This window comes from Rhinichthys klamathensis, unplaced genomic scaffold (genome assembly GCF_029890125.1).
Source record: "Rhinichthys klamathensis goyatoka isolate OS25496 unplaced genomic scaffold, OSU_Roscu_1.1 h1tg000596l_1, whole genome shotgun sequence".
NCBI classification, from domain to species: Eukaryota; Metazoa; Chordata; class Actinopteri; order Cypriniformes; family Leuciscidae; genus Rhinichthys; species Rhinichthys klamathensis.
Window position 1 is genome coordinate 575,059 of NW_026607052.1, and position 18,627 is coordinate 593,685.

The window sequence follows — 18,627 nt, forward strand, 5'->3', positions numbered from 1 at the left end:
AAATGTTACTCGTCCTGTTAAACACACGAGCACAACACTACAGTAACTGTTACTCGTCCCGTTAAACACGCGAGTACAACACTACAGTAACTGTTACTCGTCCTGTTAAACACACGAGTACAACACTACAGTAACTGTTACTCGTCCTGTTAAACACGCGAGTACAACACTACAGTAACTGTTACTCGTCCTGTTAAACACGCGAGTACAACACTACAGTAACTGTTACTCGTCCTGTTAAACACGCGAGTACAACACTACAGTAACTGTTACTCGTCCCGTTAAACACGCGAGTACAACACTACAGTAACTGTTACTCGTCCTGTTAAACACGCGAGTACAACACTACAGTAACCGTTACTCGTCCTGTTAAACACGCGAGCACAACACTACAGTAACCGTTACTCGTCCTGTTAAACACACGAGTACAACACTACAGTAACTGTTACTCGTCCTGTTAAACACGCGAGTACAACACTACAGTAACTGTTACTTGTCCTGTTAAACACGCGAGCACAACACTACAGTAACTGTTACCCGTCCTGTTAAACACGCGAGTACAACACTACAGTAACTGTTACTCGTCCTGTTAAACACGCGAGTACAACACTACAGTAACTGTTACTCTTCCTGTTAAACACGCGAGTACAACACTACAGTAACTGTTACTCGTCCTGTTAAACACGCGAGTACAACACTACAGTAACTGTTACTCGTCCTGTTAAACACGCGAGCACAACACTACAGTAACTGTTACTCGTCCTGTTAAACACGTGAGTACAACACTACAGTAACTGTTACTCGTCCTGTTAAACACGCGAGCACAACACTACAGTAACCGTTACTCGTCCTGTTAAACACACGAGTACAACACTACAGTAACTGTTACTCGTCCTGTTAAACACGCGAGCACAACACTACAGTAACTGTTACTCGTCCTGTTAAACACGCGAGCACAACACTACAGTAACCGTTACTCGTCCTGTTAAACACGCGAGCACAACACTACAGTAACTGTTACTCGTCCTGTTAAACACGCGAGCACAACACTACAGTAACCGTTACTCGTCCTGTTAAACACACGAGTACAACACTACAGTAACTGTTACTCGTCCTGTTAAACACGCGAGTACAACACTACAGTAACTGTTACTCGTCCTGTTAAACACGCGAGCACAACACTACAGTAACCGTTACTCGTCCTGTTAAACACGCGAGCACAACACTACAGTAACTGTTACTCGTCCTGTTAAACACGCGAGTACAACACTACAGTAACTGTTACTCGTCCTGTTAAACACACGAGCACAACACTACAGTAACCGTTACTCGTCCTGTTAAACACACGAGTACAACACTACAGTAACTGTTACTCGTCCTGTTAAACACGCGAGTACAACACTACAGTAACTGTTACTCGTCCTGTTAAACACGCGAGCACAACACTACAGTAACTGTTACTCGTCCTGTTAAACACGCGAGCACAACACTACAGTAACTGTTACTCGTCCTGTTAAACACGCGAGTACAACACTACAGTAACTGTTACTCGTCCCGTTAAACACGCGAGTACAACACTACAGTAACTGTTACTCGTCCTGTTAAACACACGAGTACAACACTACAGTAACCGTTACTCGTCCAGTTAAACACACGAGTACAACACTACAGTAACTGTTACTCGTCCTGTTAAACACGCGAGTACAACACTACAGTAACTGTTACTCGTCCTGTTAAACACGCGAGTACAACACTACAGTAACAGTTACTCGTCCTGTTAAACACGCGAGTACAACACTACAGTAACTGTTACTCGTCCCGTTAAACACGCGAGTACAACACTACAGTAACTGTTACTCGTCCTGTTAAACACGCGAGTACAACACTACAGTAACTGTTACTCGTCCTGTTAACACACAAGTACAACACTACAGTAACCGTTACTCGTCCTGTTAAACACGCGAGTACAACACTACAGTAACTGTTACTCGTCCTGTTAAACACACGAGCACAACACTACAGTAACCGTTACTCGTCCTGTTAAACACAAGAGCACAACACTACAGTAACTGTTACTCGTCCTGTTAAACACGCGAGTACAACACTACAGTAACTGTTACTCGTCCTGTTAAACACGCGAGCACAACACTACAGTAACTGTTACTCGTCCTGTTAAACACGCGAGTACAACACTACAGTAACTGTTACTCGTCCTGTTAAACACGCGAGTACAACACTACAGTAACTGTTACTCGTCCTGTTAAACACGCGAGCACAACACTACAGTAACTGTTACTCGTCCTGTTAAACACGCGAGTACAACACTACAGTAACTGTTACTCGTCCTGTTAAACACGCGAGTACAACACTACAGTAACTGTTACTTGTCCTGTTAAACACGCGAGTACAACACTACAGTAACTGTTACTCTTCCTGTTAAACACGCGAGTACAACACTACAGTAACTGTTACCCGTCCTGTTAAACACGCGAGTTCAACACTACAGTAACTGTTACTCGTCCCGTTAAACACACGAGTACAACACTACAGTAACTGTTACTCGTCCCGTTAAACACGCGAGTACAACACTACAGTAACTCTTACTCGTCCCGTTAAACACGCGAGTACAACACTACAGTAACTGTTACTCGTCCCGTTAAACACGCGAGTACAACACTACAGTAACCGTTACTCGTCCAGTTAAACACGCGAGTACAACACTACAGTAACTCTTACTCGTCCCGTTAAACACGCGAGTACAACACTACAGTAACTGTTACCCGTCCTGTTAAACACGCGAGTACAACACTACAGTAACTGTTACCCGTCCTGTTAAACACGCGAGTACAACACTACAGTAACTGTTACTCGTCCCGTTAAACACGCGAGTACAACACTACAGTAACTGTTACTCGTCCTGTAAACACGCGAGTACAACACTACAGTAACTCTTACTCGTCCAGTTAAACACGCGAGTACAACACTACAGTAACTGTTACCCTTCCCGTTAAACACGCGAGTACAACACTACAGTAACTGTTACCCGTCCTGTTAAACACGCGAGTACAACACTACAGTAACTCTTACTCGTCCAGTTAAACACGCGAGTACAACACTACAGTAACTGTTACTCTTCCCGTTAAACACGCGAGTACAACACTACAGTAACTGTTACTCGTCCTGTTAAACACGCGAGTACAACACTACAGTAACTGTTACTCGTCCCGTTAAACACGCGAGTACAACACTACAGTAACTCTTACTCGTCCCGTTAAACACGCGAGTACAACACTACAGTAACTCTTACTCGTCCCGTTAAACACGCGAGTACAACACTACAGTAACTGTTACTCGTCCTGTTAAACACGCGAGTACAACACTACAGTAACTGTTACTCGTCCTGTTAAACACGCGAGTACAACACTACAGTAACTGTTACTCGTCCTGTTAAACACGCGAGTACAACACTACAGTAACCGTTACTCATCCTGTTAAACACGCGAGTACAACACTACAGTAACTGTTACTCGTCCTGTTAAACACGCGAGTACAACACTACAGTAACTCTTACTCGTCCCGTTAAACACGCGAGTACAACACTACAGTAACTGTTACTCGTCCTGTTAAACACGCGAGTACAACACTACAGTAACTGTTACTCGTCCTGTTAAACACGCGAGTACAACACTACAGTAACTGTTACTCGTCCTGTTAAACACGCGAGTACAACACTACAGTAACTGTTACTCGTCCTGTTAAACACGCGAGTACAACACTACAGTAACTGTTACTCGTCCTGTTAAACACGCGAGTACAACACTACAGTAACTGTTACTCGTCCTGTTAAACACGCGAGTACAACACTACAGTAACTGTTACTCGTCCTGTTAAACACGCGAGTACAACACTACAGTAACTGTTACTCGTCCCGTTAAACACGCGAGTACAACACTACAGTAACTGTTACTCGTCCTGTTAAACACGCGAGTACAACACTACAGTAACTGTTACTCGTCCCGTTAAACACGCGAGTACAACACTACAGTAACTGTTACTCGTCCTGTTAAACACGCGAGTACAACACTACAGTAACTGTTACTCGTCCTGTTAAACACGCGAGTACAACACTACAGTAACCATTACTCGTCCTGTTAAACACGCGAGCACAACACTACAGTAACTGTTACTCGTCCTGTTAAACACGCGAGTACAACACTACAGTAACTGTTACTCGTCCTGTTAAACACACGAGCACAACACTACAGTAACCGTTACTCGTCCTGTTAAACACACGAGTACAACACTACAGTAACTGTTACTCGTCCTGTTAAACACGCGAGTACAACACTACAGTAACTGTTACTCGTCCTGTTAAACACGCGAGCACAACACTACAGTAACTGTTACTCGTCCTGTTAAACACGCGAGCACAACACTACAGTAACTGTTACTCGTCCTGTTAAACACGCGAGTACAACACTACAGTAACTGTTACTCGTCCCGTTAAACACGCGAGTACAACACTACAGTAACTGTTACTCGTCCTGTTAAACACACGAGTACAACACTACAGTAACCGTTACTCGTCCAGTTAAACACACGAGTACAACACTACAGTAACTGTTACTCGTCCTGTTAAACACGCGAGTACAACACTACAGTAACTGTTACTCGTCCTGTTAAACACGCGAGTACAACACTACAGTAACAGTTACTCGTCCTGTTAAACACGCGAGTACAACACTACAGTAACTGTTACTCGTCCCGTTAAACACGCGAGTACAACACTACAGTAACTGTTACTCGTCCTGTTAAACACGCGAGTACAACACTACAGTAACTGTTACTCGTCCTGTTAACACACAAGTACAACACTACAGTAACCGTTACTCGTCCTGTTAAACACGCGAGTACAACACTACAGTAACTGTTACTCGTCCTGTTAAACACACGAGCACAACACTACAGTAACCGTTACTCGTCCTGTTAAACACAAGAGCACAACACTACAGTAACTGTTACTCGTCCTGTTAAACACGCGAGTACAACACTACAGTAACTGTTACTCGTCCTGTTAAACACGCGAGCACAACACTACAGTAACTGTTACTCGTCCTGTTAAACACGCGAGTACAACACTACAGTAACTGTTACTCGTCCTGTTAAACACGCGAGTACAACACTACAGTAACTGTTACTCGTCCTGTTAAACACGCGAGCACAACACTACAGTAACTGTTACTCGTCCTGTTAAACACGCGAGTACAACACTACAGTAACTGTTACTCGTCCTGTTAAACACGCGAGTACAACACTACAGTAACTGTTACTTGTCCTGTTAAACACGCGAGTACAACACTACAGTAACTGTTACTCTTCCTGTTAAACACGCGAGTACAACACTACAGTAACTGTTACCCGTCCTGTTAAACACGCGAGTACAACACTACAGTAACTGTTACTCGTCCCGTTAAACACACGAGTACAACACTACAGTAACTGTTACTCGTCCCGTTAAACACGCGAGTACAACACTACAGTAACTCTTACTCGTCCCGTTAAACACGCGAGTACAACACTACAGTAACTGTTACTCGTCCCGTTAAACACGCGAGTACAACACTACAGTAACCGTTACTCGTCCAGTTAAACACGCGAGTACAACACTACAGTAACTCTTACTCGTCCCGTTAAACACGCGAGTACAACACTACAGTAACTGTTACCCGTCCTGTTAAACACGCGAGTACAACACTACAGTAACTGTTACCCGTCCTGTTAAACACGCGAGTACAACACTACAGTAACTGTTACTCGTCCCGTTAAACACGCGAGTACAACACTACAGTAACTGTTACTCGTCCTGTAAACACGCGAGTACAACACTACAGTAACTCTTACTCGTCCAGTTAAACACGCGAGTACAACACTACAGTAACTGTTACCCTTCCCGTTAAACACGCGAGTACAACACTACAGTAACTGTTACCCGTCCTGTTAAACACGCGAGTACAACACTACAGTAACTCTTACTCGTCCAGTTAAACACGCGAGTACAACACTACAGTAACTGTTACTCGTCCTGTTAAACACGCGAGTACAACACTACAGTAACTGTTACTCGTCCAGTTAAACACGCGAGTACAACACTACAGTAACTGTTACTCTTCCCGTTAAACACGCGAGTACAACACTACAGTAACTGTTACTCGCCCTGTTAAACACGCGAGTACAACACTACAGTAACTGTTACTCGTCCCGTTAAACACGCGAGTACAACACTACAGTAACTCTTACTCGTCCCGTTAAACACGCGAGTACAACACTACAGTAACTCTTACTCGTCCCGTTAAACACGCGAGTACAACACTACAGTAACTGTTACTCGTCCTGTTAAACACGCGAGTACAACACTACAGTAACTGTTACTCGTCCTGTTAAACACGCGAGTACAACACTACAGTAACTGTTACTCGTCCTGTTAAACACGCGAGTACAACACTACAGTAACCGTTACTCATCCTGTTAAACACGCGAGTACAACACTACAGTAACTGTTACTCGTCCTGTTAAACACGCGAGTACAACACTACAGTAACTCTTACTCGTCCCGTTAAACACGCGAGTACAACACTACAGTAACTGTTACTCGTCCTGTTAAACACGCGAGTACAACACTACAGTAACTGTTACTCGTCCTGTTAAACACGCGAGTACAACACTACAGTAACTGTTACTCGTCCTGTTAAACACGCGAGTACAACACTACAGTAACTGTTACTCGTCCTGTTAAACACGCGAGTACAACACTACAGTAACTGTTACTCATCCTGTTAAACACGCGAGTACAACACTACAGTAACTGTTACTCGTCCTGTTAAACACGCGAGTACAACACTACAGTAACAGCACGACAGATCCTCACCGAAGGGAACCTTGATGTCAATATTGGTGAGAGTCGGGCATCCCTGTGTCCATGTGAAGTAGCCGTTTATAATCTGAAACAGAAACACAATAACGTTCTTGTTAAAGCTAATGGTAAAACTTTACAATAAGGTTAATTCGTTTATAAATACATTAGTTAACATGAACTAAGAATGAACATTACATCTACATCTACATCTAAGACATTTATTAGTCTTAGTTAATATTAATTTCAAATGTTTTACTAATACGTTATTAAAATCAAAGGTTGTATATGTTAACATTAGTTAATGCACTGTGAACTAACATGAACAAACAATGAATAGCTGTATATTTAACTAATTAACTTTATTAACTAACAGTAACACTAACAATCTATTTACAAAGATGAATAAATACTGTAACAAATGTATTGCTTATTGTTAGTGCATATTAGTTAATACATTAACTAATGTTTACTAATGAACCTGATTGTAAAGTGCTACCATGCAAAATGTAGTTGTGATGGAGTATCAAAACCTCAACATCAACAGTATCAGGCAAAGAAACGATCATTGTCACTGTCATTCAATAAAATATGCATCACATGAATCTCACCTTAATACACACTTCGTCCTCCGGAGCCGCTGATTCTGTCAGTTTCTGGTCTTGATGCTCAAAGTTCCTGTTCACGTCTTGTTTGGATTTATTCTTACGATTCACTAGTTTGGCCTGGAGCTGTAATGCATACTGAGGGAACAGAACAAAGACACTTCATGAATGCACTGCAGAACGGATTCAGGCACGTTTAATTCCCAAACGCCCGTTAAAGTGACCGGATCATGTGATGCTCGTGTAAATCAACACAGTGCCGAGTTTCACCCTGAAACATGCAATGCACATATTTATTAAATTAAATCACAGCCATATTGTAATTTCGGTTTTATTTCCGATGAATCGTGCAGCCCTAGTGTTGTTGAGTATCGATGCCTTTGAAACAATCCAAATATGTTTGCTTAAAAATAGTTCACTTTCAAATAAAATGTATTCTTTCCTTAAAATATATGCTTTTGTGCATACTCACGACAGACTTAATGTTGCCGTTGTTGTTCGCTGGACTTTGGGCGATGGGATCCTGGTCAGTTTCGATCTCTGCACTGCCAAGAAATTCACTCAGTTTCTGCACACTGAGAAGAAGTAAAACAAGAGGCATTTTTTAGGTTAAATGTGTATACAAAAATAAATAATGACAGGAAGCATTGGTTATTGAAGTGCATGAATGGCAGAAACATGAAGATGAAGATGATGATGAAGATTATGATGATGAAGATGAGGATGAGGATGAAGATCATCTGAGAAGGGCTGTGGAGAGCAGGAATAGGGGCGTCACCAGTATATGGAAGATGAAGATGAAGATGATGATGAAGATGAGGAGAATGATGATGATGATGAAGATGATGATGAAGATCACCTGACGAGAGCTTTGAGAGTGGAGTGCAGGACACTGGAGAGCAGGAACAGGTATATGGAAGATGAACACCAGTATATGGAAGATGAGGATGAAAATGAGGATGATGATGAAGAGTATGATGATGATGAGGATGAAGATCACCTGACAAGGGCTTTGACTGTGGAGAGCAGGAACAGGGGCGTTACCAGTATGTGGAAGATGAGGATGAAGATGAAGATGATGATGAAAATGAGGAGAATGATGATGAAGATGATGATGAAGATCACCTGACGAGAGGTTTGACAGTGGAGTGCAGGACACTGGAGAGCAGGAACAGGTATATGGAAGATGAGGATGAAGATGAGGATGATGATGATGAAGATGATGAAGATCACCTGACGAGGGCTTTAACTGTGGAGTGCAGGACACTGGAGAGCAGGAACAGCGGCGTCACCAGGATATGTAAGATGAGGATGATGATGAGGATGATGAGGATGAAGATGATGATGAGGAGGATGATGATGAAGATCACCTGACGAGGGCTTTAACTGTGGAGTGCAGGACACTGGAGAGCAGGAACAGCGGCGTCACCAGGATATGTAAGATGAGGATGATGATGAGGATGATGAGGATGAAGATGATGATGAGGAGGATGATGATGAAGATCACCTGACGAGGGCTTTAACTGTGGAGTGCAGGACACTGGAGAGCAGGAACAGCGGCGTCACCAGTATATGGAAGAGCGACAGGGACCCGAAGGCCACAGCGGGAGACAGATCCGAGTCGGAGACACTGTGAACTCGCACGTGCACCGCAAAGATCTGTGCAGGAGAACACGTGCGTTCAAATACTGTTCTCCCACTGTCAAGAGCTTCTATAAACCAGCATTAGTGAAAGAACTGAGCTGTGAGAGAGCGTTACATAAGAGAGAGAGAGGGAATGAATGCACTCGTATAAAGAAGAGCAGGCCCAGACTCACTGTGAGAACAGCAGCGATCGGGATGGCGGCATTCATGAAGACTGAGGATAGAAATTAAAAGAAATAATTGCATTTTTAATGGATGAATGTCCAAGTCGCATACAAATTATATTCTAAAATATATTTATAATTTTGTAAATTAAAATTTTTAAAAGGATGTTTTTTATCTTAAATATTGAATTTTATTTTTGTAATTTTTTGGCTTTTGTAATTTTATTTGATTTTTTTAATGTTTCATTTTATAATATACTTATTAAATTCACATTTTACATCTTAATAATCCAAGTTTGCATTTGACATCGTAATATATTTAATCTACGTTTGCATGTCACATCATAAAATATTTAATATTTAATAATATAACTTTGCATTTTACATGATGATATATTAAATTATCAAAGTTAGCATTTCACACCCTACTATATTTAATAATCAGCATGTGAAGCGTATGGCTGTGCTTCGAGGCTCACTGGAGAGGGACGTGTAGAGAGCAAACGTCCGGAGGTTGCTCAGCTCTTGTCTGCGTGTTTCCTCAACGCTGGATCTGAAGATGTGTTCCCACGCGTAGAGCTTCAGGAGCTTGATCCCCCTCAGAAGCTCGTTGGTTTTCTTCAGTCTCTCACTGGTGTATTCCTGTAACACACACACACACTGCACGATGACATCACTGCGCACTCCAAGCATTACAGTCCCACAGTGCTGACTGATATTACAACACACTCATGCTGATGTACAGTATAAGCTTTCTATTCTATTTATAACTTTATGAAGGCTACTGTATCATATTTGATAAATAAAAGGCCTCTAAATTATCAACATAATCAAACATTTGCTGATAAACCTGTCGCACACAATCTACTCCATGCCTTCTGTCGTCTGATTGATAGTTTAGACATTTTTAGCAAGTAACTTTATTATCATATATATATTTCTTTTTTTTTTTAGAAAAATTAATATCAAATATGATGGTTTATTTGTTCATATCTCTATCATTATTGTATTGCCTTGTATTATATGTTTTAAAACTACAGAGCTTTGATCATAAAACTAACATTTTATCAAGACATATTATTGGCAGATATATAATACGGCTGATATTTATATGCATTTTATGTTTATAGTCTGCTACATGATAAAGATCTCACTGATTTACATTACAAGCATCAGAATTGCATCACTTTTTGTCCATATAAATATCAGCATCTGCACCAAATTGCATATTGTTGCTCCATTTGCTCCAGTTTGAGCTCCATATTCTCACTATACTATATAAATTATGAAAAGCCTTTTGCATCAAATATGATACTCAACACATATGCAAACTTTCTTTAAATAAATGAATCAATTTTTTAAAGAAATATGGGACTATTATTTTAAATGTCAAGCTTTACAGGGTTACTATATTTATTGACAGTAGCTGCGTTTCCATTACAGATCTGCGCAAAACTTCTGCGATATTTTCTAAATGTCGATAAAGAACTATTGCGAAATGACGGCGTTTCCATTAACCGATGTTATGCGACTAAATCTGAATTTTTTTCTCTTGCGATAAGTCATTCCAAAAATCATGGCAATGGATGTTGGTACAGTAGGTTTACGTGTATTCCAGCGACCGCACTAGCCATTATTATTAATGGACGGAGACGTGTGTGTTATCCAAGCATTAATAGCGAGGAAAGAGTGTGAGCGGCTCGTATGAAGAGTTTCTGGGGGTTTCTCCCTCATTTCTGCCTCAGGGTCGTAATAAATTGTGGCATTTCTTTGTTGTTTAGAATCCAGTATTCCTGTAATACTTTTGTCTTTTTTGCTTTTAATAAAAGCTTCTGTCCAAACACACCGCGTCATGTGACCTGTAAATGCGTAAAAACTGTTTCAATTGCAGTTTTGCTAAATATTCCTTTTTCGAATCGCCTGAAAAACCTCCTCACGCGAGCGGAAAAAACGTTTGGTAACACTTTACTTGAAGGGGTGTGCATAAGACTGACACGACACCTTCATAATCATGACATAACACATGTCATGAATATGAAGGAGGGTTTATGCATGTTTATGACAACTGTCATTAAGTGTCATTCGCTCAATTATGACATTTTTAATGCAAATATGACATTGTTTGAGATGTGTTTGTTATGACAACTTGACATAACCAATACATCATAACCTGTCAGTGTCTTGGTAATGACAACTTGACATTACTAAGACAACACAACCTGTCATAAACATGACATAGCAGATTAATTATCAAACCACTTAGCTTTATGGGTTAACATTACATTAAACTGTCAGGTGGTTGGTTTTGACATTGGCTGTCATGAGGCCATTATAACATTTTAATGACAAATTCAATTTGTGCCACTGTAGTTGAGGTCACGAAAAATATTCACGACACAGTTATAATGGCTTTTGACAGCCAATGTCAAAACCAACCACATGACAGTTTAATGTAATGTTAACCCATAAAGCTAAGTGGTTTCTTAAGTTTGATAATTACTCATGATTATGACAATTTATGTTGTCTTGGTAATGTCAAGTTGTCATAACAAAGACATCTCAAACAATGTCATATTTGCATTAAAAATGTCATAATTGAGCGAATGACACTTAATGACAGTTGTCATAAACATGCATAAACCCTACTTCATATTCATGACATATGTCATGTCATGGTTATGAAGGTGTCATGTCAGTCTTATGCACACCCCTTCAAGTAAAGTGTTACCAAACACTTTTGCGATATATGGGAGTTTTCGCGAAATTGGCGGGTTTCCTTTGGGCGTATTTTCAATTCGCAATTTCAATTCGCGCAATGTGAAGGGTAATGGACACGCGGCTAGTATCTATGACTGATCTGCTCACCAGAGTGCTCTTCTGCGCGCGTGAGAGCCGAGTGGCTACGAAGTACTGCAGCGGAGCCAACGCCACGATAACAGTCGCCCCGATCAGAGCGCTCACTCCCAGCAGATAGTAGAGGAGTAGCACACCAATGACAATCTGCACATGACATAATTCAGCAGAATTTACAATGCATTCATGTATTCATGACGCTTTCAATCCCTGATGCTAACCTGAACCGGCATGGCCCACAGGTTGGGACAGAGGAAGAAGAACCACATGAGGTGGTTGGTGTCACGGGCCACGAGACTGCAGATCTGGGCCGTGGTCATGTCACCCATAGACATGTTAGAAGTGCACAGGCGCATGATCTTATTGTAAATCTTAGTCTGTGGGAAAAAGAACAATGACGAAATGTTACCAGAAAAAGATCAAAGGATTGGCGTTAATCTTCATCTAACCAATTAAAGTCACCATGAAATCAAAACGGACACTTGTTGTTGTTTTTTTATGGAATATTGCAGTGTTTATACTAAATGATTTATCAGTGCACATCATTATAGTTTTAATCAAAACGACCTGTCACTCACATGAGATCAGCCAATAGCAAACCACAACCATCCAATCATCCAATCAATTCCCCACAGACACAATCAAGCCCCGCCCACATTTGTTCTTGTTCCAGAAGCGTTTCACTCGGATATTCGGCACAATTGGGAAGAAAAGACTCGCGCAACTTCTGTTTCATGCTAGAGTTTACTGACAGGCAGGGTTTATTAATCATACCTGAATGGCTCCTCTGAGTTTTATCCCGGTCTCAATGGCCACATAATACGAGGCCTGTAGGAAAGTCCTCTGCAGCAACAGGGCCAGAAACAGCAGAACAGCGAGAACATACGCATTCGCCAGGAACGCCTCCGAGGAGATGAAGTGCACGCCAAGCAGCTTCACCTATAAAGACACAGAGAGTGAAAAAGAGTGTGTGTGTGTGTGTGTGTGTGTGTGTGTGTGTGTGTAAAATATTGACCAATGGGTGAATCTTGATATTTCACCTCATTTCTTTAATGTTGCCATTTGAGCATGAAAAAGCTCTGCAAAGCTCCAGTTCTTCTCTATATCAGCGTCAGTGTTTCTGAACTCCTGAAACGCCTCCATTGTAGTCTTGAGTTTCTCCCGGGAACGAACACGTCACAATATTCCTCATTATAATAATCCATACGCAGAATAAAGGGGCGGGGCCTGGTTGAGTTAGTTAGTAGTGTGTTAAACTGGCGGTTATGGAAAGGGGCGGGACATTCCCAAACACACTCGAAGTGCTCGACCAATCACAAGTCACTGCTCCAGCCGACCAATCAGAGAACAGTGTGCTTTTCAGAAGGAGGGGCTTCATAGAGACAGGAAGTAAACTGGTGTGTGTTTCCGAAAAGCATCGTTAGCCAACTTTGGTCGCAAGTTCCGTCGTTATCATCAGTTCAGCGAGTCGGTGTTTCCCGAAACCATCGTTCCAGCGAACATTCGCAAACAGCATCGCAGAGGTGTGTGTGTGAGCGACAGATCTCGACCTGTGGTTAGAAGCAGAGTCTCTAGTTTACCTGACATGTGGACTCAATAAATCCTGATCTTGAGCAAAATAAGCAAACTGACATTCAGTGCAACCTGTGTCTTTTATTTAGAACACATACAAATGTCATTTACGACTTTTAGTTTGTCAAGAGATTTAAAGCGTTATTTTTAATGAGTGCGCATGTGTGAACGAGCTCTAGTGCGTGAGAACGAGACTATGAGTGAATCTGGAAATTAAGCAAAATAACTGAGAAAAATTAGAAATATTCCTCAGATGCATGTCTGTGATTTATAGCAAAGGATCTAGCGTTAATTCGATCTCAAACAGATTCATTAAAATAAGTTATTACTCCAAAACCTGTGATCATTAACTAATGTGGTTGAACGACCAGTTTGCGGCAATACGGTTTGGGGAAACAGTCGTGACGAGCTAGTGGATTTCTTCAACGGTGCATCACACTATTGTAGTGAAGCAGAGAGTTACGGCACTGTACGGGAAACACACACCAGAGCTTTACTGACAGACTGGGAAGAGACGAGCAGCAACAATGGAGAATATGGGGAAAATAATGTGATTTGAATGCAAAACTCCCCATATTCATTAAAGCTCAAGAGCACACAGTCATCTAATAGCATGCAATATGCCTCAGCCATCTCAAAGCTATCAAAGCCATTTCTGTGCTCTCGAAGCCACTTCAGTGTGTTCAAACTGATCATGTGATGAGATAAACATTACATCATCTTCCTCGTGTAAAAATAGAGAATCATGACTTTTTAGCAAGAGAAATTGTGCACCTACAAATTAGCAACAAAACATTTCAGAAGAAAATAACGTGAACTTGTTTTAAAATAATATGCATAAAAAAAAAATCAGGTTTTCCATAAAGCATTTGCATATCAAGTGACAAATATTATGCAGCGGCACACAAGTATACTGAACTGAAACGCAAAGCAATTGTCCTGAGTGTGTGTCAGGAACATGGACACTACACACTAAACGCTGGTGTTTCAGGGACACAGATGTCACAGAACAGCGCCAGATGTTGCACTGGAACTTACTAACGCTATAATGCTTTCTTGTTGCTCTCCAGAAAATACATAAATACTGGAAAGGGGCAGAAAATGTATTCCAAATTATTTTAAAATGCAAATAGGTCTTTAAACATATCATGGTCCAACTTTGTAAGGTTACTTGGACAATGAAGCCACACATAAAAAAATGTTTTTTTTCAAGTGAAACACAAAAATCAAACATTTTAAAGAATACAGGTGAAATTCGAAAAATTTGAATATGGTGCAAAAGTTCATTTATTTCAGTAATTCAACTTAAAAGGTGAAACTAATATATTATATAGACTCATTACATGCAAAGTGAGATATTTCAAGCCTTTATTTGTTATAATTGTGATGATTATGGCTTACAGATATGAAAACCTTTTCACAATATTCTAATTTTGAATTGGGTTTTCATAAGCTGTAAGCCATAATCATCACAATTATAACAAGTAAAGCCTTGAAATATCTCACTTTGTATGTAATGAGTCTATATAATATATTAGTTTCACCTTTTAAGTTGAATTACTAAAATTCATGAACTTTTGCATGATAGTGTTCACCTGTATTTATGCAGCTCTTTTTAACACGTTACAATAAGGTCCCATTACTTAACATTAGTAAATGCTTTAACAATAAGCAATACATTTGTTAAAGTAGGCTATTTATTTATCTTTGTTAACATTAATTAATTTATTAACATTAACTGAGATTAATAAATGCTTTGTAAATAAAAATAAAAATATTTGTTCATTATAAGTTCACGTTAACTAATGTAGTTGAATATATAGTTCAGTCATGAGACTCTAGATGGCGCAGGCTGATCTGAACACAATGACATCATCTAACACGGCTCGAGCTGATTGGACAATGAGCTTGCCGCTTAACTAATAAATCGGTTCTATGTTTGCTGTAAGCAGTTTTTCAGAAACCCTCCACGTCCCCAGCTCCACCTGTATAGATCTGATATGGGTCTTTTCATGTATGTTATATAACAGAAGCAGCGTAGCAGATCTATTCGCCAAGACCAAACATATCCACATTTCCATATCCATCACCTTGCCAAACCCTCAGAGAGTTTGTTAACTAATAGAGCCTTAAGGCCCTTGCACACTGAGTCCGACATTTTCGTATGCGTTTTTTTCGTATTCGTGATTCGGTGGCTCTGCATTGTCAAAACGCCATTCAAACTGCTTGCTTCGGATGCGAAAAACGCAGAAAATCGAACCCAATTCGATTTTTTTTATGACGGACGAAAGTGTGCAAGTTTGATTGACATAACGTGAGGTTGTATTTATTTTTTAACGTGCAAAAATTTCGGACGCGAATTTCGGAAAGGCCTTCAGACATTGTAAAGTGTTCCATCTGAAAAGGATGGAAAAGCACTAAACAAGTAGTCAGTTTTACTCATGAACTTTATTCCAGTTTCATGCAGCTCTCAAATCAAACATGGGTTGGACATCAATAATTGGACGCCCCTTGATTTGATGTTTAGTTATGGAATGAAATGACGTCTAGGCGATTTTTAAAGGTCCTCTCACACTGAGTCCGAAGTTCTCGTATGCGTTTTTTCGTTTTCGTCATTTGGTGGCTCTGAAATGTCAAAACAAAATGCTTTCAAAATGCTCGCTACGGATGCAAAAAACACAGAAAATCGAACCCGACCCAAATTTTTTTATGACGTATGAAAGTTTCGGAGGCAGTGCGTAAACGTGATTGACACAACGTGAGGTCGGTCGCATTTATTTTTTAACGTGCACAAATTTCGGACGAGAATTTCGGACTGAGAGGACCAAGTGCGGTCTGACTGTCCAAACACCTGTTGGGGCCACTGTAAGTACAGTAATATTTGCATTGGTACCGGAGGCAGAGCGCTGTGATTGTCACTGCTGATGTGGTGAACGATCCCCGAGATGCAGAGCGGCCCGGCGAAGCCCAGCAGATCCGCCATGAAGCGGAAGGTGATGCTGAGCACCAGAGGTCTGCCGAACGCCAGCCGAAGGGAACGCCAGATCCACCTCGAGCCCTTCAGCGGGACGGGCCCGTCCTCCTGCACACACACCGAGACAAACAGATGAGCGATGAACCAGCGGGGATGACAGACGCAGATTCCCAGCAAGCAATCTTACGCTTAAAAGACGTCTAATAGCCGTCCGAACACAGCCCTGGCGTCTAGGCTAAAACAAGGCAAAACTTTGGCTGTCAGTGAATATTTAATAGACGTCTAACCATCGCCCAAGAATAGACTAGTCATCAATTAGATCACAAAGAAATGAAATGAGTGAAGAAATAAAACCAAACCCCTTTTAATCACTTTCTTGATGGAATATCATACATCTCGCAAGTTATTTGGGCAAAGTAACCCAATTCAAAGTTATTTTGGCTAGAAGTGTGTGTAAAGAGACGACAGACGACCCAGCGGTGATGACAGACGCAGATTATGAGATTCGCGTAATATTTAATTTTAATAACCTCTAAACTGGTCATTTAGTAACTGATGCACAGATTATGTAAAATCCACACCCAAACACATTTTCTAGCATGTTTTACATAAGCGGCTTAATCTGAAGTGTTTCTGAAGTCCCGTCTGTTTTTCAGGACAAAGGGGATAAAAGCAATCCTGCTGTATTGGGGACATACGCAGTCTGGTTATACAAGTACACGTCTACAAAACAACAAAGAAAAGCAAAAAATGAAAGTTTGCAGATCTCTGATTTTGGCAGAGAAAGAGATCCTGCTGTTTAAACTTATGTAATGTCTGTGTACATGCAGCTTTTCCCTGAAATCCAGATTATACTGGCCTTGAATGAACCAGCGCACATATCATTTGAGGGATATCATAAATATTATGTCTGTATTATTCATTCATCGAACTCATACTTTAAAAGTGATTACTAAACAGTTCACATGACGATCGTGACGACTATGAATATCTACATACAGTTGTATGACACAATTTTCTACATGCAGGTGAAACTCGAAAAATTTGAATATCGTGCAAAAGTTCATGTATTTCAGTTATTTAAATAAAAAGGTGAATCTAATATATTTAGTATATATAACTATATACATATGCGTGATTATACTTTTCAGAGGGCCGACATTTCTGTATTTAAAATCCTTTTTTTTATTGATTTCATGTGATATTCTAATTTTCGGAGATTTTGAATTTGGGGTTTTCATAAGCTGTAAGACATAATCATCAAAATTATAACTTTTTCCACGATATTCAAATTTTTCGAGTTTCACCTGTAATGTTGTACACTACAGTTCAAAAGTCTTGAAAATATTTAAAAAAAAATATTCAGGGATGCATTAAATTGATCAAAAGTGACAGTAAAAATATATTTTTCTTTTCTTTTCTTTTCTTTTGAACTTTCTATTCATCCTGAAGAACTCAAGAACTTGCCTTGTTAATTATTATTTGAATTATCACTCAGTGAGTCATTTAACTGTGTATTACTGTCTCTCTAAGGCTTTTGTCTTTCAAACACATTAAAATGTACAAATGCACGTGATTTCATATGTTATATATTTATATGCAATGCAGGGATTTAACTTTTTTTTGTCAGCTTTGCCCTAATATATTTACATGAAGCAAGCACTTTTATTTTAAGTTAATAATAAAGTCAGTATCAAATGAAGTCAATAATAATAAGAAATAATAATAATAAAACAAAGTTATTTTTTTCTGAATGGGATATATTTTCTTTCTCTTTGTATATTCATATCAATATGGTATGGTACAAGATTATTATGTTCAAATTAGGGCTGTCAAACGATTAATCGCGATTAATCGCATGCAAAATAAAAGTTTGTTTACATAATATATGTGTGTGTACTGTGT

At 40.1% G+C, this 18,627-nt stretch overlaps 1 protein-coding gene across 1 annotated transcript in view; it reads right to left on the reverse strand.

Annotated features, from left to right (window-relative positions):
- The window catches only part of abcc8b (ATP-binding cassette, sub-family C (CFTR/MRP), member 8b), an 84,829-nt gene that overhangs the window by 42,130 nt on the left and 24,072 nt on the right, over window positions 1-18,627 (reverse strand). The window contains exons 7-16 of the mRNA XM_056240413.1: window positions 16,642-16,830; window positions 12,951-13,115; window positions 12,398-12,553; window positions 12,189-12,323; window positions 9,803-9,965; window positions 9,333-9,373; window positions 9,023-9,174; window positions 7,988-8,090; window positions 7,522-7,653; window positions 6,926-6,998 (exon numbers count right to left, since the gene is read on the reverse strand). Of these exons, the coding sequence (XP_056096388.1) occupies window positions 6,926-6,998; window positions 7,522-7,653; window positions 7,988-8,090; window positions 9,023-9,174; window positions 9,333-9,373; window positions 9,803-9,965; window positions 12,189-12,323; window positions 12,398-12,553; window positions 12,951-13,115; window positions 16,642-16,830 (1,309 nt within the window). The remainder of the gene's footprint in view (window positions 1-6,925; window positions 6,999-7,521; window positions 7,654-7,987; window positions 8,091-9,022; window positions 9,175-9,332; window positions 9,374-9,802; window positions 9,966-12,188; window positions 12,324-12,397; window positions 12,554-12,950; window positions 13,116-16,641; window positions 16,831-18,627) is intronic.